The following is a 26,235-nucleotide window of genomic DNA, read 5'->3' on the forward strand; positions in this document are numbered from 1 at the left end:
GTGGTCCTGAGAAAAGTTACAATTCTAAGTTAATTGAAAGTGTTAAACATAGTGCAACATTTTGCACAGAAAGTGGAGTAATTTTACAAGATTTATATAATCTTGTAAAATGCTGGCTTGACCTGCTTTGTAACAAGTAGCCAACATTTCGAGTTTTTGGCCAGACGGTGGGTGCCTAAGACATACATGTAAAAGACACCCACTTTGCATGTCATACTGACACAGACGCAGCTCACACCATCTCGGTCTTTGTTGACATAGTAACTGAATAGCTCTTCTCAGCACACACCTCTGGTCATGGTACAGCCAATCAGGGTGTAGAATCCAGAGTTTTGTAACAATGCCAAGGAGAATTATTCAGCGAGGCAGTTAGTTCATCTAGACTCACAGAAACAGTACTGGTCACACTGCATGTGTGTGTGTGTGTGTGTGTGTTTAAGAGTGAGTATGTATGTCAGGTGTCTGAGGGACTTTGGGAGTATCAGGTGTGTGTGTGTGTGTGTGTGTGTGTGTGTGTGTGTGTGTGTGTGAGAGAGATTGATTAGGGATTGGAGGAATCCCTTGGCCTCCAACTGTTTGACCTTTCTCTGCACCTCATGTCACCTCCCTCCATCTCTCTAACCTCTCCTTACCGCTCCTCCTTACCGCTGCAGCCGCGGTGGGTGAGCCAGGCGGAGTGTCTTACACACACTGGGCTCATGTTTTTTTAATGATCACAAAGTCGAGCTGACTGCCCCCTGGGCACACACACAAAGGTCAAAGTCATTGTTTCAGCATTAACACCAGCAATAGACTTCTGTTTCAGACCTACCACTGCAAGACGACAGGCAGGCAGGCAGGCAGACAGACAGACAGACAGAAAGACAGATAGACAGACAGACAGACAGACAGACAGACTGACAGCTAGCTAGGTAGATGTCCATTTCTCTCTCTATCTCTCTCAGTCCTACTTGGACAGAATGTTAAAGTGTTACTTTCTTCTTATTTTGTGTATTTATATGTTGTTCACAGCGATCTTGCTTGATAATACCGATAACAGTGGTTGGGCACAGCACCCCCCCTCTTGCTGTGGATGTCTATCAACATATCATGAACAGCCATGGTCAAATGGCGCCTTATTCAACTCAGGGGAAGAGGAGCTTCAGTCAGACACTACACGATGAGCTAGGGGTCAGACACACCAAGACAGTTATTTTCCCCCCCATGGATCTAGGGTTTTAAGACTGTGAGGGAGATCGTAGAGCTGGGGTTTAGAGTTGTGAGGGAGTGATTATAGAGCTGGTGTTTAGAGTTGTGAGGGAGTGATTATAGAGCTGGTGTTTAGAGTTGTGAGGGAGTGATTATAGAGTTGTGAGTGTGTGATTATAGAGCTGGTGTTTAGAGTTGTGAGGCAGTGATTATAGAGCTGGTGTTTAGAGTTGTGAGGGAGTGATTATAGAGTTGTGAGGGTGTGATTATAGAGTTGTGAGTGTGTGATTATAGAGCTGGTGTTTAGAGTTGTGAGGCAGTGATTATAGAGCTGGTGTTTAGAGTTGTGAGGCAGTGATTATAGAGCTGGTGTTTAGAGTTGTGAGGGAGTGATTATAGAGTTGTGAGGGTGTGATTATAGAGCTGGTGTTTAGAGTTGTGAGGGAGTGATTATAGAGCTGGTGTTTAGAGTTGTGAGAGAGTGATTATAGAGCTGGTGTTTAGAGTTGTGAGGGTGTGATTATAGAGTTGTGAGGGAGTGATTATAGAGCTGGTGTTTAGAGTTGTGAGGGAGTGATTATAGAGTTGTGAGTGTGTGATTATAGAGCTGGTGTTTAGAGTTGTGAGGGAGTGATTATAGAGCTGGTGTTTAGAGTTGTGAGGGAGATCGTAGAGCTGGTGTTTAGAGTTGTGAGGGAGTGATTATAGAGCTGGTGTTTAGAGTTGTGAGGGAGTGATTATAGAGTTGTGAGGGTGTGATTATAGAGCTGGTGTTTAGAATTGTGAGGGTGTGATTATAGAGTTGGTGTTTTAGAGCTGTGAGGGTGTGATTATAGAGCTGGTGTTTTAGAGCTGTGAGGGTGTGATCATAGAGTTGTGAGGGTGTGATTATAGAGCTGGTGTTTAGAGTTGTGAGGGTGTGATTATAGAGCTGGTGTTTAGAGTTGTGAGAGAGTGATTATAGAGCTGGTGATTTAGAGCTGTGAGGGTGTGATTATAGAGCTGGTGTTTTAGAGCTGTGAGGGTGTGATTATAGAGTTGTGAGGGTGTGATTATGGAGTTGTGAGGGAGTGATTATGGAGCTGGTGTTTTAGAGCTATGAGGGTGTGATCTTGATGTCATTCTACACTGTACAATCTCTCTCTACAGGCTGAAAACAGGTAAGATTTTGCTGGAGTAAGTGGATTAGTACTGGGAGTGAACAGGTTAGTACAGGTTAGGGTTAAAGTATGAGGATTCAAATATAGATGATCCCAGTAAAGCTCAGTACTACACTCTCTATTCAATTTATAACCTACACTAATTCATAAAAACCTACACAAAACCTAAACTAATTCATAAACCTACACAAAACCTACACTGATTCATAAAACCCACACAAAACCTATACTAATTCATAAAACCTACACAAAACCTAAACTAATTCATAAAACCTACACTAATTCATAAACCTACACAAAACCTACACTGATTCATAAAACCTACACAAAACCTAAACTAATTCATAAAACCCACACAAAACCTAAACTAATTCATAAACCTACACAAAACCTACACTGATTCATAAAACCTACACAAAAATCTACACTAATTCAAAACACAGATGAACTGCAAATAGATCGAGAGAGAGAGAGAGAGAGAGAGAGAGAAGAAAATATAGCAGATATAGGCTATGTACAGCTGTGAAGATATATAACTGTGTGTGTGTGTGTGTGTGTGAGAGAGAGAGAGAGAGAGAGAGAGAGTCGGGGGGTAGAATGCATTCGTTTGTGTCGCCTTTAATTTAATTATAAGCCGCGCCTTCGATATTCCGTTAGTTGCGACCAGGCGGTTCCGTAAGAGTCGAGTGTCGCATCCGTTATGTGGGTGCCTTTGGAAGGGACGCGCTCGTACAGGGACGCGCTCTCTACGGAGACAGCCTGTAGCGCAATGTTACGCCAGAGTTCAGTGATCACCAGGGACACCGTACAGCGGGAGAAAGGAAGGACATGAGCAAAGCGGGACTTTTGTAGGCTAACATCACAAGTTCTGAAAGGCGGCGTCATTTTAAAGTTATTTGTAAATGTTCTCTTGTGTAATAATACCTTTGGCTCCAGTTGCACGACGCAAAACGTAGGCTAGTTAAAGTTCCATGAGAGATGTTGTGCTGATATCCACCTCTCCTGGCTAGAGAAGGTAGGTTAATTCACCGTTTTCTTCAGTGATTAAAAGGAAAATGTTTTCATCAGCGGAACAGAAATATCGTCTCATCCACAGTCAGTATCTGTTTTTAACGTTGCTGTGGATAAGGCTAAAGTGTTTCGGAATCCTGTCTGAAGTCGCGCCACCCCCTTGACGGATTATTTTTATGTGTATTTTGTATAAACCGATAATTCGTTTAATTATGTTTTGCTGCGTGCTCGGTAACAGCTCAACGATTACATGCTTTTAAGTGAAATGTAATGAATTCGGTTTAACCTGAATAAAATACACGGAATTTCATTTACTTGTTGAAAATTTGTCCAAGTCTGTTATTTTTATTAAGTTTTTTTATTCAACAAAATTATTCACCGGAGTTGTAAACTGCTCTAATTAGTGTTTTAACGGTTATATACACACAAACTTATTTATTTATTTATTTACATGGGTCATTTCGTATCAAATCAGAGTCCAGGAGAAGTGCTTGCAGCACCATCTCAGATTTTTGTTTAAAGTTTATCTATATAATGTGTGGGTCCCAAAACTAAGGTCTGTAAAATATTTTTGTTCAATTCCAATGTTTTTATATGTTTTGGCCCTTGGTGTTTTTTCATTTTTACACCCTCAAAAACGCTTTACCTGGAAATCATGTTTGGGCGTTAATATCTTGAAAAGTATTATTCCTAGCCTCACCAAACTTTGTAGGATGGAAGACAAACATGTTCTCAGTGTGACTGAATCATTAAAAGTTTGTACTGCATGCTAATTGATTTTCTATAATGTCCTAAATTTGGAAAAAAGAGTGAAATACCTAAACGAGGTTGATATTGTAGGGATTATAAACCCATTTTTTGCACCCAAATGGAATCAATCATTATTTTTTCTTCAGATACAATCTTTTATTCATTTTGTGCTGATATTTGAGGCCTCCACCAATAGACATAAAGATTTTAAGAATAAAACAAGGCACGGTAGTGATTTACGGTCATTTTCATAGGACCAAAGTGGTATGTTCAGTAGCTAGTAGGAACATGAAAATGTATGTGGAGATAGCTTAATGTATGGTCATTTAGTGTTCAGAGTGCCAACATCCTTCCATGTTTCCATCACAGATAAATACACATAGTTAAAGGCGTTGTTTTACCTCTAGGAACAAAACATCCATAATCAAGAAGCTTTTTACCTCTACTTATACATGTTCCAGTCTCTGAAATATTGATTAGATATAAGAAAATAGATGTTTCCTAAAGGCTTATTTTACTGTGGGTCATTAAAGCAAGCTATATTGTTGACTATCAAGCCATCATTATAGAAATAGGCATAAATTCTGATAGATGCTATATTCAACGGTGTGGTTAAATTTTATATCCCATATCTAAAATAGACTAAGATACTGAATAAAACAAAACCAAATAACTTTATTGAAAATGATGTGCAATGTAGCAAATTATGTACTAGAGGATATAATAACAATGTAATAACACGTGATACCCTATAACTTGAGCAACAGGACTGAACTGGGCACATGCTTGGTGTTTCCTTGATAAGTGAATCCCTATGATTCATTATGCACTGATTCATGGAAATACTGAGGCAAAATGTAATCCTCAAATGGATGGTTTTCTGCCGTAGGTAAAATATCTCTCAGATCTGTGTCTATTTTTGTATGAAGGAAAAACAGAAGGACATTGGCACTTTTGTACCCTTAATAACCGTACATCAAGCCCATGTTCCATGCACGTTTTATGTTTCTACTACCCCCCCCCACATACCATTATGGTCCTATGAAAATGATCAGAATATGCTGCCAGGCCTTGTTTTATTCATAATATCTTCATGTCTATTGGTGGTGGAGACCTCAAATACTGGCAGAAAGACAGATAGCCCTGTTACACCCTCCACAAAAAAAAATGTATGATTGTGCAGTTCATTCATTCATTCATTCATACATTCATTCATTAATTCATACATTCTCATTTTTTTTAAACAAAAGTGTTCCCCATGCTTATATTAGGTATTGTGTTGCGCATGGAATTTTTAATATTCAGTCTCCCTCTCTCTCTCTCTCTCTCTCTCGCTCTCTCTCTCTCTCTCTTAGTCATCTGGCGTTGTTGTGCTGTGCTGTTATGAAAATGATGAGCGCGACGGTGTATGGTTGTCATGACGACCTGCTGGCCAATTTTAATGAGGATTTTCCCCGTCCACCTGTCCCAGGAGAGGAAGGGGGCAGGGGCCCGGTGCCCCGCCTTGGCACATCACAGAACCTCAGCTTCAAACCCAAAGAAGGGGACTGTTCTCAGGTCCAGGCTCAGAGGGTAACCCGTCGCCATAGTGACCTGGATTTGGGGTACGAGCCGGAGGGGTGCGTCTCTCCCACGATTCCATACCTCTGCTGGGCGGAGTCCTTACGTCGCTTGTTGGATGATCAGGACGGGGCGCGGCAGTTCCGTTTATTTCTGGAACAGGAGGGTAGGGCGGATCTGCTGGATTTCTGGTTTGCATGCAGCGGATTCCGGAAGATTCCAGACAATGTGGAAATGGAGAAGCGTCTCAGACTAGCCAAAGCCATCTACCGGAGGTATGTTACAGACGGGAGTGGTGGAGTAGTGTCACGGCAGATCAAAGACACCACAAAGCGTTTCATCCAGGACTGTGTTACACACAGCTCTCTCCACGGAGCACTGTTTGATCAGGCCCAGACAGAAGTCCAGACCTTTATGGAGAAGAATGTGTATCCTCTTTTCCTGAAGTCCACTGTGTATCTGGACCATGTTCACTCAGGAGGACAGCCCGGCCTGACTCTTGAGAGCGGCCGCGCCCCTGTTTCGGCTGGATGTGGACAGGCCTTTTCTGGCCATGAACTGTGTGAGGTGGAGGAGAGCAAGACAAAAGTTACAGCAAAATCAAAGCCTGCCATGTGCTCCACCTCTCTCTCTCGCCGGCTGCCATCGGATCCTGTCCCACACCAGGCCATGGGCCAGAGGGTGTGTGTTGACAGACAGGAATACAGGTATACAGCATTCCTGCCTATCTGTGATTACACATGGGGTCTTCTTATTTCAGAACTTCATGTTTCTGGATGAGAGTACCAGGCAAAGTTCTGACCTTAAAGCGAAAGAACGCCCCTCTTCGCACATGGTGCTTTTTTAGACCCCTCTCTTCACTCACATTGTTAAAGCAGTGGTTCCGTTTCATAACCAATATTAACTCAGTATGTATACCAGTTACCATACAGTTTCATAACCAGTATAAACTGACTATATATACCAGTTACCATACAGTTTCAACACCAGTATAAACTCAGTATATATACCAGTTACCATATAGTTTCATAACCAGTATAAACTCAGCATATATACCAGTTACAATACAGTTTGACAACCAGTACAAACCGACTATAGATACCAGTTACCATACAGTTTGATAACCAGTATAAACTCAGTATATATTCCAGTTACCATACAGTTTGATAACTAGTATAAACTCACTATTTATTCTAGGGATGTCCCTATCCGATCTCAAAGATAAAAGTATCAACGTAACTGACAGTCAGACAACTTAACCACTTGAATAATTGTAAGATTAAATAAAATCGAACACTTGCGTATATTTTCTGGTATAACTCCCACAGTACGCCTTACCCTCTCGACACTGCATTTCAGACTCTGCTCTACCGGTGATTTACAAGAAGGTTTACTTAGTTATTTTGTAAAATAAAGTAATAAAAAAAAGTAATAAAAAAAGTAAGGCTTGGCCGTAGGCAATTTTTTTCTTAATGCATTTGCTATTCAGTTGTCAAGCATATACATTGAACTGGTTGTGATCACTTTAATGTACTTGAAATGTGCACTGTGCGACAGTATTACCTAGGAAAATACAAGTGTCGGATCGGGACTTGGTCTCGGCAGATAATCAATATTAAATGACTCGGATCGGGATCGGGGGCAAAAACACTTGATCGGGACATCCCTAATATATTGCCGCTACCATACAGTTTGATAACCAGCATAAACTCACCATATATTCCAATGACGTGTAAGTGGGATAGTCAGATTTAGTGGTGTGTAATTGGAATAGTCAGATTTAGTGGTGTGTAATTGGAATAGTCAGATTCAATGAAGGGTAATAAGTTATAATAGTAAAAAGGTCTAATTTTGTCCTGAAGAGGCTTCTGTCATGGACTGTATGTATGTCAGTGTTTTGTCATAGAGTGTGTGTATGTCAGTGTTTTGTCATAGAGTATATGTATGTCAGTGTTTTGTCATAGAGTGTATGTATGTCAGTGTTTTGTCATAGAGTGTATGTATGTTAGTGTTTTGTCATAGAGTATATGTATGTCAGTGTTTTGTCATAGAGTGTGTGTATGTCAGTGTTTTGTCATAGAGTGTGTGTATGTCAGTGTTTTGTCATAGAGTGTATGTATGTCAGTGTTTTGTCATAGAGTGTATGTATGTCAGTGTTTTGTCATAGAGTGTATGGATGTCAGTGTTTTGTCATAGAGTATATGTATGTCAGTGTTTTGTCATAGAGTGTATGTATGTCAGTGTTTTGTCATAGAGTGTGTGTATGTCAGTGTTTTGTCATAGAGTATATGTATGTCAGTGTTTTGTCATAGAGTGTGCGTATGTCAGTGTTTTGTCATAGAGTGTATGTATGTCAGTGTTTTGTCATAGAGTGTATGTATGTCAGTGTCATAGAGTGTATGTATGTCAGTGTTTTGTCATAGAGTATATGTATGTCAGTGTTTTGTCATAGAGTGTGTGTATGTCAGTGTTTTGTCATAGAGTGTATGTATGTCAGTGTCATAGAGTGTATGTATGTCAGTGTTTTGTCATAGAGTGTATGTATGTCAGTGTTTTGTCATAGAGTGTGTGTATGTCAGTGTTTTGTCATAGAGTATATGTATGTCAGTGTTTTGTCATAGAGTGTATGTATGTCAGTGTTTTGTCATAGAGAGTGTGTATGTCAGTGTTTTGTCATAGAGTATATGTATGTCAGTGTTTTGTCATAGAGTATATGTATGTCAGTGTTTTGTCATAGAGTATATGTATGTCAGTGTTTTGTCATAGAGTGTGTGTATGTCAGTGTTTTGTCATAGAGTGTATGTATGTCAGTGTCATAGAGTGTATGTATGTCAGTGTTTTGTCATAGAGTGTATGTATGTCAGTGTTTTGTCATAGAGTGTATGTATGTCAGTGTTTTGTCATAGAGTGTATGTATGTCAGTGTTTTGTCATAGAGTGTGTGTATGTCAGTGTTTTGTCATAGAGAGTGTGTATGTCAGTGTTTTGTCATAGAGTATATGTATGTCAGTGTTTTGTCATAGAGTGTATGTATGTCAGTGTTTTGTCATAGAGTATATGTATGTCAGTGTTTTGTCATAGAGTATATGTATTTCAGTGTTTTGTCATAGAGTGTATGTATGTCAGTGTCATAGAGTGTATGTATGTCAGTGTTTTGTCATAGAGTGTATGTATGTCAGTGTTTTGTCATAGAGTGTATGTATGTCAGTGTTTTGTCATAGAGTATATGTATGTCAGTGTTTTGTCATAGAGTGTGTGTATGTCTGTGTTTTGTCATAGAGTATATGTATGTCAGTGTTTGTCATAGAGTATATGTATGTCAGTGTTTTGTCATAGAGTATATGCATGTCAGTGTTTTGTCATAGAGTGTATGTATGTCAGTGTTTTGTCATAGAGTATATGTATGTCAGTGTTTTGTCATAGAGTGTATGTATGTCAGTGTTTTGTCATAGAGTATATGTATGTCAGTGTTTTGTCATAGAGTGTATGTACTCTATGTCAGTGTTTTGTCATAGAGTGTATGTATGTCAGTGTCATAGAGTGTATGTATGTCAGTGTTTTGTCATAGAGTATATGTATGTCAGTGTTTTGTCATAGAGTGTATGTATGTCAGTGTTTTGTCATAGAGTATATGTATGTCAGTGTTTTGTCATAGAGTGTGTATATGTCAGTGTTGTGTCATAGAGTATATGTATGTCAGTGTTTTGTCATAGAGTGTATGCATGTCAGTGTTTTGTCATAGAGTGTATGTACTCTATGTCAGTGTTTTGTCATAGAGTGTATGTATGTCAGTGTCATAGAGTGTATATGCTATTGTATTTTGATCCTGTGGCTTACACAAGTGCTGTTAAAAATGCTTGTTTGTGTAGCGTCTCTGTTGACGGGCCATGTGAAACACATCTCCTTGTGTGAGCAGGGATCCCGTGCACAGAACAGACGTTTAAAGCATCCAGTCGGTTTGATTTAGCCCTGTGTCAGCACAATTAAAACAGTTCCATTTTAATTCTGCTGCATTTTCACTACAAGACAAAATGTAGTGAAACAACCCTGTCACGGGAGAAAGTTAGACAGAAATGTTGAGTGCAGTCTGATGGAGTCCTTCACATGACATCCATGACAGCACCGGGTTTGACGGGCAGAGACTGACTGGCAGGGCAAAACACCAAGAGGGACAGTAAGAAGGGCAGTAAGAAATATTTATTGTTAGGAAAAAAGTGAAGTTATTGTTATAATATCTGTGCTCTTAAGAATAGATTCTGAGATGAAAAAACTGTAGGAATAAATTCTCAGCCCTTTCTGTCTGTCTGTCTCGCTGCCTGTCTGTCTGTGTCTTTCTGTCTGTTTGTTTGTGTGTTTGTTTGTCTGTCTGTCCATCTCTCCATCTGTCTGTCTCTCTGTGTCTGTCTGTTAGTCTGTCTCTCTCAGAGGACGGAGGGAGCCACTGACTATCATTGGTCCACAACAGTGTGTATGTCCCCTCATACACACGCACTCACTCACACACACACACACACACACACACACACACACACACACACACACACACACAAACACGCACACACACACTCACACCACTCCTCAGTTGTCAGAATACTGCAACATACAATGAATAGTTTTTTTCTTTCTCTTTCCCTGTTTCTCTGTTCTTGTCTCTTGCGCTCTGTTTCTCTGTCTGTTTATCTAGTGAGGTCAGTCCTCTGCATCTCACACACACGCAGGAAAGCGTGAACACCATCAGACATGCCACCCTACCTCAAACAACTGTGAGTCAAACACCGTCTGTGTGTGTGTGTGTGTGTCTGTCTGTGTGTGTGTGTGTGTGTGTGTGTCTGTGTGTCTGTTTGTGTGTGTGTGTGTGTGTGTCTGTGTGTCTGTGTGTGTGTATGTGTGTATGCATGTGTGGTGTCTGATTGGTAGTTTAACAGACTTAAAGGTATCTGATTGGTTGTGTGCAGCGTGCAACACGCCCACCTAAGCTGATTCACATGGATCCGGAACAGTTTGCTGCAGAACTTATCAGTCGACTGGAGACAGTTGTCAGAGAGAGACACACTCAACACACATTGGAAGAGAGACTGGGACAGGTTAAACTGGTGAGTGTGAGTGTGTGTGTGTGTGTGTGTGTGTGTGTGTGAGTACTGTTGTAAGCTAGAGACACAATCTGGAGAAGACACTAGGAGGAGTTAGACTAATGTGTATGTGTGTGTGTGTGTGTGTGTGTGTGTGTGTGCTTGCTGATGTCATCCAAAGGAAGAGGAAGGTGCTGATGATGATGTCACCGCGGCAACCTCCAAATCCAGTCACCTCAGGGTATCGGCTGGCCCCACCCACCCAGGCTCCTGCTGCCTGGATAACCATGGCTGTACTGACCAATGGCGTCAGGACCATCCCGAGTCTGTCCCTGGTTGGCAGAGAGGCACTCAGTCTGCACCAATGCCGCACGCACACACACTCACACACACACACTCACACTCACACACACAGGAGGCCGCAGTGCAAGCCTGGAGGGGAGAGAGGCATCATGCAGTGTCCATCCCAGGCTTGGGTCCAGGAGAGAGTCAGTCTGCCACATGCATCTCCAGGTTGGCTCATTTCTCACGGCCCGAGCTGTGTCGTTACATCAGCATTTAGAGTCACAGTCTGTTTATTAATGTCAGGATGTAGAGTCACAGTCTGTGTATTAATGTCAGGATGTGGAGTCACAGTCTGTTTATTAATGTCAGGATGTGGAGTCACAGTCTGTGTGTTATTGTCAGGATGTGGAGTCACAGTCTGTTTATTAATGTCAGGATGTGGAGTCACAGTCTGTTTATTAATGTCAGGATGTGGAGTCACAGTCTGTGTCTTAATGTCAGGATGTGGAGTCACAGTCTGTTTATTAATGTCAGGATGTGGAGTCACAGTCTGTGTGTTATTGTCAGGATGTGGAGTCACAGTCTGTTTATTAATGTCAGGATGTGGAGTCACAGTCTGTGTATTAATGTCAGGATGTGGAGTCACAGTCTGTGTCTTAATGTCAGGATGTGGAGTCACAGTCTGTTTATTAATGTCAGGATGTGGAGTCACAGTCTGTTTATTAAAGTCAGGATGTGGAGTCACAGTCTGTTTATTAATGTCAGGATGTGGAGTCACAGTCTGTGTATTAATGTCAGGATGTAGAGTCACAGTCTGTGTGTTAATGTCAGGATGTAGAGTCACAGTCTGTTTATTAATGTCAGGATGTGGAGTCACAGTCTGTTTATTAATGTCAGGATGTGGAGTCACAGTCTGTGTCTTTATGTCAGGATGTGGAGTCACAGTCTGTTTATTAATGTCAGGATGTAGAGTCACAGTCTGTGTCTTAATGTCAGGATGTGGAGTCACAGTCTGTTTATTAATGTCAGGATGTGGAGTCACAGTCTGTTTATTAATGTCAGGATGTGGAGTCACAGTCTGTGTCTTTTGTCAGGATGTGGAGTCACAGTCTGTGTCTTTATGTCAGGATGTGGAGTCACAGTCTGTTTATTAATGTCAGGATGTGGAGTCACAGTCTGTTTATTAATGTCAGGATGTGGAGTCACAGTCTGTGTGTTAATGTCAGGATGTGGAGTCACAGTCTGTTTATTAATGTCAGGATGTAGAGTCACAGTCTGTGTATTAATGTCAGGATGTGGAGTCACAGTCTGTTTATTAATGTCAGGATGTGGAGTCACAGTCTGTTTATTAATGTCAGGATGTGGAGTCACAGTCTGTGTCTTAATGTCAGGATGTGGAGTCACAGTCTGTTTATTAATGTCAGGATGTGGAGTCACAGTCTGTGTGTTATTGTCAGGATGTGGAGTCACAGTCTGTGTCTTTATGTCAGGATGTGGAGTCACAGTCTGTTTATTAATGTCAGGATGTGGAGTCACAGTCTGTTTATTAATGTCAGGATGTGGAGTCACAGTCTGTGTCTTTTGTCAGGATGTGGAGTCACAGTCTGTGTGTTAATGTCAGGATGTGGAGTCACAGTCTGTTTATTAATGTCAGGATGTAGAGTCACAGTCTGTTTATTAATGTCAGGATGTGGAGTCACAGTCTGTGTGTTAATGTCAGGATGTGGAGTCACAGTCTGTTTATTAATGTCAGGATGTGGAGTCACAGTCTGTGTCTTAATGTCAGGATGTGGAGTCACAGTCTGTTTATTAATGTCAGGATGTAGAGTCACAGTCTGTGTGTTAATGTCAGGATGTCGAGTCACAGTCTGTGTGTTAATGTCAGGATGTGGAGTCACAGTCTGTGTGTTATTGTCAGGATGTGGAGTCACAGTCTGTTTATTAATGTCAGGATGTGGAGTCACAGTCTGTTTATTAATGTCAGGATGTGGAGTCATAGTCTGTTTATTAATGTCAGGATGTGGAGTCACAGTCTGTTTATTAATGTCAGGATGTGGAGTCACAGTCTGTTTATTAATGTCAGGATGTGGAGTCACAGTCTGTGTCTTAATGTCAGGATGTAGAGTCACAGTCTGTTTATTAATGTCAGGATGTGGAGTCACAGTCTGTGTCTTAATGTCAGGATGTGGAGTCACAGTCTGTTTATTAATGTCAGGATGTGGAGTCACAGTCTGATTATTAAAGACAGGATGTGGAGTCACAGTCTGTTTATTAATGTCAGGATGTGGAGTCACAGTCTGTTTATTAAAGTCAGGATGTGGAGTCACAGTCTGTTTATTAATGTCAGGATGTGGAGTCACAGTCTGTGTCTTAATGTCAGGATGTAGAGTCACAGTCTGTTTATTAATGTCAGGATGTGGAGTCACAGTCTGTGTCTTAATGTCAGGATGTGGAGTCACAGTCTGTGTCTTAATGTCAGGATGTGGAGTCACAGTCTGTTTATTAATGTCAGGATGTGGAGTCACAGTCTGTTTATTAATGTCAGGATGTGGAGTCACAGTCTGTTTATTAATGTCAGGATGTAGAGTCACAGTCTGTGTATTAATGTCAGGATGTAGAGTCACAGTCTGTGTCTTAATGTCAGGATGTAGAGTCACAGTCTGTTTATTAATGTCAGGATGTGGAGTCACAGTCTGTTTATTAATGTCAGGATGTGGAGTCACAGTCTGTGTCTTAATGTCAGGATGTGGAGTCACAGTCTGTGTCTTAATGTCAGGATGTGGAGTCACAGTCTGTTTATTAATGTCAGGATGTGGAGTCACAGTCTGTTTATTAATGTCAGGATGTGGAGTCACAGTCTGTTTATTAATGTCAGGATGTGGAGTCACAGTCTGTGTATTAATGTCAGGATGTAGAGTCACAGTCTGTGTCTTAATGTCAGGATGTAGAGTCACAGTCTGTTTATTAATGTCAGGATGTGGAGTCACAGTCTGTTTATTAATGTCAGGATGTGGAGTCACAGTCTGTGTGTTAATGTCAGGATGTAGAGACAGTGTCTGCACTGGTAGAGGAAGGCAGACCCTATCAAAGAAAGAGCGAAAACACACACACGCACTTTTTTACATAGACAAAATGTATTTCAAAAAACAGTTGTCTTATATGAGCAGCAAATGGTTAAGTTTTTGGAATGAACTTCCTCTGTTTAGGCCTGTTCACTGCTGGTTGTCTCTCTCTTTGTGTAGCTGGATCGGCTGTAAGAGGCAGCACTGCTGGTTGAGTGGGTGTGTCCGAAATGGGGCCCCTCTCAGTAACTGCGTCCCTGACTCCTTCTCTCAGCTAGTGGAGGTGCAGAGTAGACCAGAGGAGGAGAGTCATGGACATGTACAGATGAAAAACAAACAGAGGTGTGTGTGTCATCCACTTTTTCTGTTTTCTCTTTTTCCGTCACACTCCTATTAGATAGATTTTTAAAAAATCGTTAGTGTATATTATTATCATTATTATTATTATTATTATTACTATTATCATCATCATTGGGCTTTTTTCAATACACAGTTCACAGAGAATTTTAATTTTATATGGTTTAAAAAAGATGAATAGAATAAGAATAAAGAGAAACAAAAGACACACTCATTAAAGTCAAATGAAAGACAAGAAAAGAAAGGAAGTGGTTAAATAAATCCCTGAGCGTCTCTGGGCTGCTTCACTGCCGCTTAAAACCAGTACCTGTTTCCAGCCACTCTTATTACGTCTGTTATGAACGTGTTCTCAGTTTTCTCTCTCTTATTACGTCTGTTATGATCGTGTTCTCAGTTTTCTCTCTCTTATTACTGTCAGTACTCCTGTCAGGACTTTGTTTTTTGGCCGCCCTGCTGGCCATTCTGGGAATTGTGTTGCCATGTGCCTTTGTTTGTGTCTTGTTTTGCCATGTGCTTCTGTTTGTTCCCATGTTCTCCTGTCCCCGCCCCTCACCTGATCCCTATTATCACCTCATTGTCTTCCACCAATCACCTGTCCTTGAAGACAATTGTTCTGTGTATTTAAGTCCTGTGCTGGTGTCTGTTTTTTGTCAGATTGTGACCGTTCCCTGTCTGTGAAAGTTGCCCTCTGTGATTTGAGTTTGATCGTGTTACCTGGACCTGTTTTCGCTTTACGTTTTGGATTTGGTTGCCTTTTGGATCTCTGGTTTTGACCTTGTTTATACTCTGCTTTTGACCAATCTGTTGAATAACGATTCGGATTTGTTTGCTCTCTGGATTCCTGGTTTAAACCTTGGATTGGACACTGTTTCTGAGATTGGCTCCTGATTTTTGCTTTTTTGAATAAATCTTATTTTACCCAGTGGGGTCTGCGATTGGGTCTTGGTCTGTCTAAACCTCACAATTACGTCTGTTATGAACGTGTTCTCAGTTTTCTCTCTCTTATTACGCCTGTTATGATCGTGTTCTCAGTTCTCACTCTTATTACGCCTGTTATGATCGTGTTCTCAGTTTTCTTTAAAAGTTGTAGATGTGTTAATGTTGTGTGTAATGTTTTTTTTTAATCTTAAGACTTGCGCTGATAAAACTATGCACACAGAGAGAGCAACACAGGAGAGAAGTGTTTCATGTAATAGTGAAGTCACACTTGTGGGTAATCTCTCAGACTCTTTATTCTTTATGTTCCTCTCTCTCTCTCTCTCTCTCTCTCTCTCTCTCTCTCTCTCTCTCTCTCTCTCTCTCTCTCTCTCTCTCTCTCAGCTCTAAGAAGTCACAGGGTGAGAATATAACAGTGGTTTATTACTACAGCACAGAGCCTGTACCCTTCCTCACCTCCACTACAGGCAAGGTCCTGACCCTGGGCCAGTTTAAGGACCTCCTTTCCAAGAAAGGAGCACACAGGTGAGGTCATCATCATGGAAACGCCTCAGACAGGTCAAACAAGGGAAAAAAATTGGACATACACCATATGGTCAAAAGTATGTGGACACCCCTCTTAATTACTGAGTTCAGTTTTTCAGCCACACCAATTATTAACAGGTGCCTAAAGTCAAGCACATAGCCATTCAGTCTCCATAGACAAACCTTGGAAGTGAAATGGGCCCTACTGGAGAGCTCAGTGACTTTACATGTGGCACTGTCATAGGATGCCATCTTTCCCACAAGCATCTAGGAGCTACAGCAGCTCAGCCATGAAGCGGTAGACCACACAAACATACAGAGTGGAACCGCAGAGTGCTGAAGCGGTAGACCACACAAACATACAGAGTGGGACCGCAGAGTGCTGAAGCAGTAGACCACACAAACATACAGAGTGGGACCGCAGAGTGCTGAAGCGGTAGACCACACAAACATACAGAGTGGGGCCGCAGAGTGCTGAAGCGGTAGACCACACAAACATACAGAGTGGGACCGCAGAGTGCTGAAGCAGTAGACCACACAAACATACAGAGTGGGACCGCAGAGTGCTGAAGCGGTAGACCACACAAACATACAGAGTGGGGCCGCAGAGTGCTGAAGCGGTAGACCACACAAACATACAGAGTGGGGCCGCAGAGTGCTGAAGCGGTAGACCACACAAACATACAGAGTGGGACCGCAGAGTGCTGAAGCGCGTAGCATGTGAGAACCACCTGTCCTCTGTTGAGTCACTCAGTACAGAGTTCCAAACTGTCTCTGGCTGCAGCACCAGCACAAGAACTGTGCGTCAGGCGCTTCATGAAGTGGGTCTCCATGGCCGAGCAGCTGCACACAAGCCCAGCATCACTATGCGCAATGCCAAGCAACGGCTGGAGTGGTGCAAAGCACACCGCCACTGGACTCTGGAAACGCACTCTCTGGAGTGATGAATCACGCTCCACTGGACTCTGGAAACGCACTCTCTGGAGTGATGAATCACGCTCCACTGGACTCTGGAATGATGAATCATGCTTCACTGTCTGGCAGTCTGATGGGGACGAATTTGGGTTTGGTGGATGTCAGGAGAGCGCTCCATTCGGGATGCACAGGGCCTACTGTAAAGTCAGGTGGAGGAGGCATAATGGTCTGGGTCTGTTTTTCAGGATTTGGGCTGGACCCCTTTAGGCGCTATTAGACCAAACAGTTCTAGGGACTCATTGAGGGGAGCTACCCACTGGGGGGCTCCCCAGAGAACTACACACCTTCAAGGGCTTTTTTTCTGTTTGCATTCACACTGCCAGGAGGAACACTGAAGTGACGTAAGCCGGGCTGACAGCTGGTTTAGCGACGTTACTTAATTACATGGCTAACATTTTACCAGGGACCATCTACATACATATCAGGGTTTCCGCCAGGATTTCTTCTTGCCAGTCCAGTGCCTGGAAAGAATTTATTTTACTGGACAAGTTTGAAACTTACCGGTCACATTTCAATAACAGTCTATGTTACAACTGCAAATATAATGTAGTCCTAGGTTGACGAAAAAATGGCAACGACCTCATATCAGTTTGACTATTTAACGAACAGTAACGATTCAGCAAAACGAACAGTAACGACTGATCAAAACGAACAGTAACGACTGATCAAAACGAACAGTAACGACTGAGCAAAACGAACAGTAACGACTGATAAAACCAACAGTAATGACTGATCAAAACGAACAGTAACGATTAAGCAAAACGAACAGTAACGATTCAGCAAAACGAACAGTAACGACTGATCAAAACGAACAGTAACGATTAAGCAAAATGAACAGTAACGACTGATCAAAACGAACAGTAACGACTGATAAAAGCCTCAACATTTGCCGCGAAAATGTAGGCCATTATGAAACATCTGTAACCTGTAACATCTGTAGCCTGTTTCAAAAAAAGGCCAGGCCTACATGGCATCAGATGTACCCTATAGGCTACCGCAACTACAGTGTGCCATAATCACCAGGTAACATTTTATTTTCTCCTTTTTTTCACTGCTGCCGACTTGAAATCAAACGTGTCCAATGTGTCTTTGCAGCTTGCAATGTGCATGAGTCATGTCACTCATCATTACCAAACATTTTGACCAGCACGTTTTGTCATTTTAATTTATTTCAATTTTTAATTTATAAATTTTACCAGGCAAATACAGGTAATCACCGCCTAACAGAAACCCTGAGATGTATATACACACACACACACACACATACATACATATATGTATGTATATATATGTTTAGAAATTCTCTGGTTTTACACAGATTTTTAAAATTGATCACATTCAGCGTACACTTATATCACTCATGGTTCCTCATGTGCTGGGAAAGTACCTACCCTAAAGTAGGGGCTAAAAAAGTCCCTCAAAACTGCTCTCTAAGAACTATGATTGTCCTCAGTTCCTGCAGTGTGGACACAACTATGAACTATGAAAAAGCTCCTCTGGTCCGGAGCTGCCTTTAGTTCCAGTGAAGGCTAACATTAATGCTACATTTTAGACAACTGTATGCTTCCAACTTTATGGCAACTCCATATTAATGCCTAGGGTTTTGGAATGGGATGTCCAATATGCTCGTATACGTGTGATGGTCAGGTGTCCACATGCTTTTAGCCATACATTGTATGTTGTGAAACAAACGCAATTCTATTTTTCGTCCTGAAAAATGAAATGATTAATTAAACGAATCAAAGGTCCAGCATGAAAGTCTCTTGTGTGTGGCTGAATATTCTGAAAGGAGTTTTAAAAGAGTTGTCCTTGATTGTGTTTGTAGGTTTTATTTTAAGACGGCGAGTGAGGAGTCAGACTGTGGGGTGGTGTTTGAGGAGATCTGGGACGATCAGACCGCTCTGCCCATTTATGAGGAAAGGATCATTGGGAAAGTGGAGAAGATTGACTGAAGAGAGCACACATCACACACAGACACACACACGTGCACGTACACACACACACACACACACACGTACACACACATACACGCACGCTCACACGCACACACACACAGAGTACTGAACAATGTACTATTAATAGTATTTATTTATGAGGAAAGGATCATTGGGAAAGTGGAGAAGATTGACTGAAGAGAGCACACATCACACACAAACACACACACATACACGCTCACGCTCACACTCACACACTATTGTGAGTGAGTACTATGTACTATTAATAGTATTTATTCTGTTTTTAGTTCTTTGTGTTGGCTGCCATTTTGCCATGTAGAGTTGAATTCTGCCGTGTAAAGCTGTCTGTTAGAGTTTATAATTGTCCAACATGAGTTCTTGTTTGGCTGACAGATAAACGTTGCCTTCCATTCTTTCCTCTGTCCTTCCATTCTATTCATCTATCACACTATCGCCATAAAGCACAGACTTAACTCAGGACTAAATAGCATAGAGACAGACTCCACACTCATTAGCATAGCTAACAGACTCCACACTCATTAGCATAGCTTACAGATAAGACTCCACACTCATTAGCATAGCTAACAGATAGACTCCACACTCATTAGCATAGCTAACAGATAGACTCCACACTCATTAGCATAGCTAACAGACTCCACACTCATTAGCATAGCTTACAGATAAGACTCCACACTCATTAGCATAGCTTACAGATAAGACTCCACACTCATTAGCATAGCTAACAGATAAGACTCCACACTCATTAGCATAGCTAACAGATAGACTCTACACTCATTAGCATAGCTAACAGATAAGACTCCACACTCATTAGCATAGCTAACTGATAAGACTCCACACTCATTAGCATAGCTAACAGATGTATGTTTAACATAACTGTCACATGGAATTTTGTATTGATATTATTTTTCCATTATAAATATGTCACTGAAAAATCTCACTGTAAATCATTGTTTGCTTCAGTAGGATCCTGTTGGACTGAGACAGGTTCAGCTCATAAAAAGTACTGATGGAAATTAAATGCTGAATTGAAAGCTTGTGTTTTTATGTTATTGTTGTTGCTGTTGTGTTTTTGTTTGTCTGATGTGTTCTGTTTGATTTGTCGGTCGTATGTGAGTAGCTCATGCATTTGATATTGATTAAAATAGAAAACTCAATATAATTATTTAGTCATGAATTATTGCAAACACACACACACACACAAAGTCATGCCATCAATGTTCCCAAAGCAGCAGAGCAGGGTTATATGTGAATATGGCCTCTGCACTACATAGGACCTAACACCGACAGACCAAAGCACCTCAAGAATAAACAATTAAAAAGTGCATTAATCAGACAATGAATGTGTAAAGGAATCATTGCACAAGCACTCATTGATAAGACTGTATCAGTTTAAGGTCCAGGATCAACAGCTCCTCATCTAAACTTTGTAAAACATTCCGACAGTCACAGAGGAAGCCTTAGGTTTGACTGAGTTTGCATAAGTCTGGTGAAAGTCATCAGAATGTGCTGTAAGGAATATCTCTTGAGTAAATGTTACCTTGTTATCTCTGGGTTGGCACATTATGCTAACTAACCAGTCAAGCCCTTATGTGTCAGGTCAGGGCTAATGTCTAACTAACCAGTCAAGCCCTTATGTGTCAGGTCAGGGCTAATGTCTAACTGACCAGTCAAGCCCTTATGTGTCAGGTCAGGGCTAATGTCTAACTGACCAGTCAAGCCCTTATGTGTCAGGTCAGGGCTAATGTCTAACTGACCAGTCAAGCCCTTATGTGTCAGGTCAGGGCTAATGTCTAACTGACCAGTCAAGCCCTTATGTGTCAGGTCAGGGCTAATGTCTAACTGACCAGTCAAGCCCTTATGTGTCAGGTCAGGGCTAATGTCTAACTAACCAGTCAAGCCCTTATGTGTCAGGTCAGGGCTAATGTCTAACTGACCAGTCAAGCCCTTATGTGTCAGGTCAGGGCTAATGTCTAACTGACCAGTCAAGCCCTTATGTGTCAGGTCAGGGCTAATGTCTAACTGACCAGTCAAGCCCTTATGTGTCAGGTCAGGGCTAATGTCTAACTGACCAGTCAAGCCCTTATGTGTCAGGTCAGGGCTAATGTCTAACTGACCAGTCAAGCCCTTATGTGTCAGGTCAGGGCTAATGTCTAACTGACCAGTCAAGCCCTTATGTGTCAGGTCAGGGCTAATGTCTAACTGACCAGTCAAGCCCTTATGTGTCAGGTCAGGGCTAATGTCTAACTAACCAGTCAAGCCCTTATGTGTCAGGTCAGGGCTAATGTCTAACTGACCAGTCAAGCCCTTATGTGTCAGGTCAGGGCTAATGTCTAACTAACCAGTCAAGCCCTTATGTGTCAGGTCAGGGCTAATGTCTAACTGACCAGTCAAGCCCTTATGTGTCAGGTCAGGGCTAATGTCTAACTGACCAGTCAAGCCCTTATGTGTCAGGTCAGGGCTAATGTCTAACTGACCAGTTAACCTGTTATTTCCCAGTCCTGGTCTGGCGCAGCATCTGTGACCAGTTTGACCGGTTTAATAGCTAACAGTGGTGCATTTCTGAACTTAATAGGTGACCTCTTCTCCAGCTGTAAATGAATACACAAGATCAGAAAAATACTTCAGTCAAATGAGACAAAAGATTCAGCAGAGAGACTAAACAATAAGGGATTCTCTTCCTTAAGCTTTGAGCATATTTTCAGATATAGAATAGAACAGAATAGAATAAAATAGAATAGAACAGAATAGAATAAAATAGAATAGAACACAATAGAATAGAACAGAACAGAATAGAACTGAATAGAAGAGAACAGAATAGAATATCTTTATTCTTAAACATATCTATTCCATCCTTTACATATTTTTGGACTCTTTAATGTATTTTTATTGTTTCACTCACTCACTCACTTTGAAAACCGCTTATCTTAATCATGGTCGCGGGGGGTGCTGGAGCCTATCCCACCCTTCATTGGGTGAAAGGCAGAGAAACATCCCGGACAGGGCAGACACACAGACAAACACACTCACACACACATTCATACCCGGGGGCAGTGTAGCATCTCCAATTCACTTAACCTGCATGTCTTTGGACTGTGGGAGGAAACCGGAGCTCCCGGAGGAAACCCACACAGACATGGGGAGAACATGCAAACTCCATTTATCTATTAATGATTGAGTCCTCCACAATGTCATACAAGGTTTCATATGGATAAAACAACCAAACTTTACGTTTAATAAGAGGAAAATGTGAAAGTTTACTTTTTTATATAATGATATTATGTTGATGGTGTTATGAGGTTTTTTTTATTTTAAAAAAATCATAAATCGATTTTCTGACATGCGGGAACTTTTATTTTGAAATGCCGTTCTTCATATGACGTGCTTTGGGTTAAAGGTAATCTTTACGGAAGTGCTATTGCAGCGAGGCAAAGCGAGAGATTCAGCATGCATACTTGTGCGAATGACTGATTTAACATACAAAAACTGTTACAGCGTGAGGAAGACCCGGGTGATTGTTCATCTGAAATCGTCTCTCTCCAGAAGGCTGGACTTGTGTCAAGGCAGGTGGAGATGGATGCTCTGGAGGTCACCGCAGATGAGGTGGCTTTGGAGGGTTTGGACGGAATAACGATTAATTCCCTATGGGTGCGTCTGCAGATCAGGCACCCCCCTTTCACCCTGACTTTAGACCCGCAGACTAAAGAATTCCTCTGGACGTCTCTCGTCTGCAATTCGGACATCACTTTCTACGTGCTGCCGACAGAGAGACACCCTCTTGTACTGCGTGACCGGTGAGCGCCTTCACTTTGAGATGTCGGCGATAGAATGTGTAACTGCTAGTCACTGTCTGAAGTTAAGAATATATCGTTTGCCTCTCTTTAAGAGATCATTTAAGATGAAATAAAGACGAATAACAGTGGCTTGTGTTGTCAGCTCCGCTGATTCGCCGCGCCTGGTTTTTCTTCAGAGAAAAAACTCTCGCAGCTTTACCTCATATGTCACTATTATAGTCTGACAGGTGAACCTGCTCAGGTAGATCATACAACCGGCACAAGTGTAAACCCTCTACACAGTCTTCGTTACTGCGCAAAGCTGGATTTTAACTTTTACAGTTCTTTTATATCATTAAAATTAAAATTAATGATCACATTCTAAATCAGTTTAGCTCTAATCAACGTCCGTAAAAACACAGTGGTAGTAGTAATAATAACAGTTCACTAGGATAATTATTTTTCAATTATGCAAAGAACTATGATGGACACAACAAACCTCTCCTAGGCTCAAATTAAAGTAACAGGCTTGTCTGGAGACAGATCTAGACTCAAATTAAAGTAACAGACTTGTCTGGAGACAGATCTAGACTCAAATTAAAGTAACAGGCTTGTCTGGAGACAGATCTAGACTCAAATTAAAGTAACAGGCTTGTCTGGAGACAGATCTAGACTCAAGTTGAAGTAACAGGCTTGTCTATGGTCAGTTGCAGAAGCAAAGCAAATTCTGATTCGCAAACTATCTTCTACCGCAACTACAGTGTGCCATAATCACCAACCTCAATAAACATTTTAAATTTAAAAACACTGTTATATGCAGCACTTTGACTTGTACACACACACACACACACACACACACACACACACCCACACACACACACACACACACATTAGTAGTATGTTCAGGGTTGAAGTGTCCATGCAGGGATGGAGAGTAGATATATGCCCTGTGTCTGTTAGTCACAGTCTCAGAGAGAAAGCTTGCACTGCACTGAGAGACACACATTGGGTGCTGGTCCAGAGAGAACAGGCCCTGAGGTGGATGTTGAGAGAGAGAGAGAGAGAGAGAGAACAGGCCCTGAGGTGGATGTTGAGAGAGAGAGAGAGAGAGAGAGAGAGAGAACAGGCCCTGAGATGGATGTTGAGAGAGAGAGAGAGAGAACAGGCCCTGAGGTGGATGTTGAGAGAGAGAGAGAGAGAACAGGCCCTGAGGTGGATGTTGAGAGAGAGAGAGAGAGAACAGGCCCTGAGGTGGATGTTGAGAGAGAGAGAGAGAGAGAGAACAGGCCCTGAGGTGGATGTTGGTTGAGAGAGAGAGAGAGAGAACAAGCCCTGAGGTGGATGTTGAGAGAGAGAGAGAGAGAACAGGCCTTGAGGTGGATGTTGAGAGAGAGAGAGAGAGAGAACAGGCCCTGAGGTGGATGTTGAGAGAGAGAGAACAGGCCCTGAGGTGGATGTTGAGAGAGAGAGAGAGAGAACAGGCCCTGAGGTGAATGTTGAGAGAGAGAGAGAGAGAACAGGCCCTGAGGTGGATGTTGAGAGAGAGAGAGAGAGAGAGAGAGAGAAAGAACAGACCCTGAGGTGGATGTTGAGAGAGAGAGAGAACAGGCCCTGAGGTGGATGTTGAGAGAGAGAGAGAGAGAGAGAACAGGCCCTGAGGTGGATGTTGAGAGAGAGAGAGAACAGGCCCTGAGGTGGATGTTGAGAGAGAGAGAGAGAGAGAACAGGCCCTGAGGTGGATGTTGAGAGAGAGAGAGAGAGAGAGAGAGAGAGAACAGGCCCTGGGGTGGATGTTGAGAGAGTGAGAGAGAGAGAGAGAGAGAGAACAGGCCCTGGGGTGGATGTTGAGAGAGTGAGAGAGAGAGAGAGAGAGAGAGAGAACAGGCCCTGAGGTGGATGTTGAGAGAGAGAGAGAGAACAGGCCCTGAGGTGGATGTTGAGAGAGAGAGAGAGAGAGAACAGACCCTGAGGTGGATGTTGAGAGAGAGAGAGAGAGAACAGGCCCTGAGGTGGATGTTGAGAGAGAGAGAGAGAGAGAGAGAGAACAGACCCTGAGGTGGATGTTGAGAGAGAGAGAGAACAGGCCCTGAGGTGGATGTTGAGAGAGAGAGAGAGAGAGAGAGAGAGAGAGAGAACAGACCCTGAGGTGGATGTTGAGAGAGAGAGAGAGAGAACAGGCCCTGAGGTGGATGTTGAGAGAGAGAGAGAGAGAGAGAGAGAGAGAGAGAGAGAACAGACCCTGAGGTGGATGTTGAGAGAGAGAGAGAACAGGCCCTGAGGTGGATGTTGAGAGAGAGAGAGAGAACAGGCCCTGAGGTGGATGTTGAGAGAGAGAGAGAACAGGCCCTGAGGTGGATGTTGAGAGAGAGAGAGAGAGAGAACAAGCCCTGAGGTGGATGTTGAGAGAGAGAGAGAGAGAGAGAGAGAGAGAGAGAGAGAACAGGCCTTGAGGTGGATGTTGAGAGAGAGAGAGAGAGAGAGAGAGAGAACAAGCCCTGAGGTGGATGTTGAGAGAGAGAGAGAGAGAACAGGCCTTGAGTTGGATGTTGAGAGAGAGAGAGAGAGAGAACAGGCCCTGAGGTGGATGTTGAGAGAGAGAGAGAGAGAGAACAGGCCCTGAGGTGGATGTTGAGAGAGAGAGAGAGAGAACAGGCCCTGAGGTGAATGTTGAGAGAGAGAGAGAGAGAACAGGCCCTGAGGTGGATGTTGAGAGAGAGAGAGAGAGAGAACAGGCCCTGAGGTGGATGTTGAGAGAGAGAGAGAGAGAACAGGCCCTGAGGTGGATGTTGAGAGAGAGAGAGAGAGAGAGAGAGAGAGAGAGAACAGACCCTGAGGTGGATGTTGAGAGAGAGAGAGAGAACAGGCCCTGAGGTGGATGTTGGTTGAGAGAGAGAGAGAACAGGCCCTGAGGTGGATGTTGAGAGAGAGAGAGAGAGAGAGAGAACAGGCCCTGAGGTGGATGTTGAGAGAGAGAGAGAGAGAGAGAGAGAGAGAGAACAGGCCCTGAGATGGATGTTGAGAGAGAGAGAGAGAGAACAGGCCCTGAGGTGGATGTTGAGAGAGAGAGAGAGAGAACAGGCCCTGAGGTGGATGTTGAGAGAGAGAGAGAGAGAGAACAGGCCCTGAGGTGGATGTTGAGAGAGAGAAAGAGAGAGAGAGAGAGAGAGAGAGAGAACAGGCCCTGAGGTGGATGTTGAGAGAGAGAGAGAGAGAGAGAACAGGCCCTGAGGTGGATGTTGGTTGAGAGAGAGAGAGAGAGAACAAGCCCTGAGGTGGATGTTGAGAGAGAGAGAGAGAGAACAGGCCTTGAGGTGGATGTTGAGAGAGAGAGAGAGAGAGAGAGAACAGGCCCTGAGGTGGATGTTGAGAGAGAGAGAGAGAGAGAGAGAACAGGCCCTGAGGTGGATGTTGAGAGAGAGAGAACAGGCCCTGAGGTGGATGTTGAGAGAGAGAGAGAGAGAACAGGCCCTGAGGTGAATGTTGAGAGAGAGAGAGAGAGAACAGGCCCTGAGGTGGATGTTGAGAGAGAGAGAGAGAGAGAGAGAGAGAGAGAAAGAACAGACCCTGAGGTGGATGTTGAGAGAGAGAGAGAACAGGCCCTGAGGTGGATGT

General features: G+C 42.7%; 2 protein-coding genes across 2 annotated transcripts in view; both read left to right on the forward strand.

Moving 5' to 3' along the window:
* LOC115817070 (zinc finger protein 271-like) overlaps positions 1–26,235 on the forward strand; it is a 128,038-nt gene that overhangs the window by 29,710 nt on the left and 72,093 nt on the right. The gene's annotated exons all lie outside the window — the stretch shown is intronic.
* gtf3c1 (general transcription factor IIIC subunit 1) overlaps positions 22,322–26,235 on the forward strand; it is a 63,834-nt gene continuing 59,920 nt past the window's right edge. The window contains exon 1 of the mRNA XM_030780290.1: positions 22,322–22,644. Coding sequence (XP_030636150.1) covers positions 22,424–22,644 — 221 coding nt within the window. The 5' untranslated portion in view covers positions 22,322–22,423. The remainder of the gene's footprint in view (positions 22,645–26,235) is intronic.

The sequence above is a fragment of the Chanos chanos genome, chromosome 7 (genome assembly GCF_902362185.1).
Source record: "Chanos chanos chromosome 7, fChaCha1.1, whole genome shotgun sequence".
In the NCBI taxonomy this organism is placed as follows: Eukaryota; Metazoa; Chordata; class Actinopteri; order Gonorynchiformes; family Chanidae; genus Chanos; species Chanos chanos.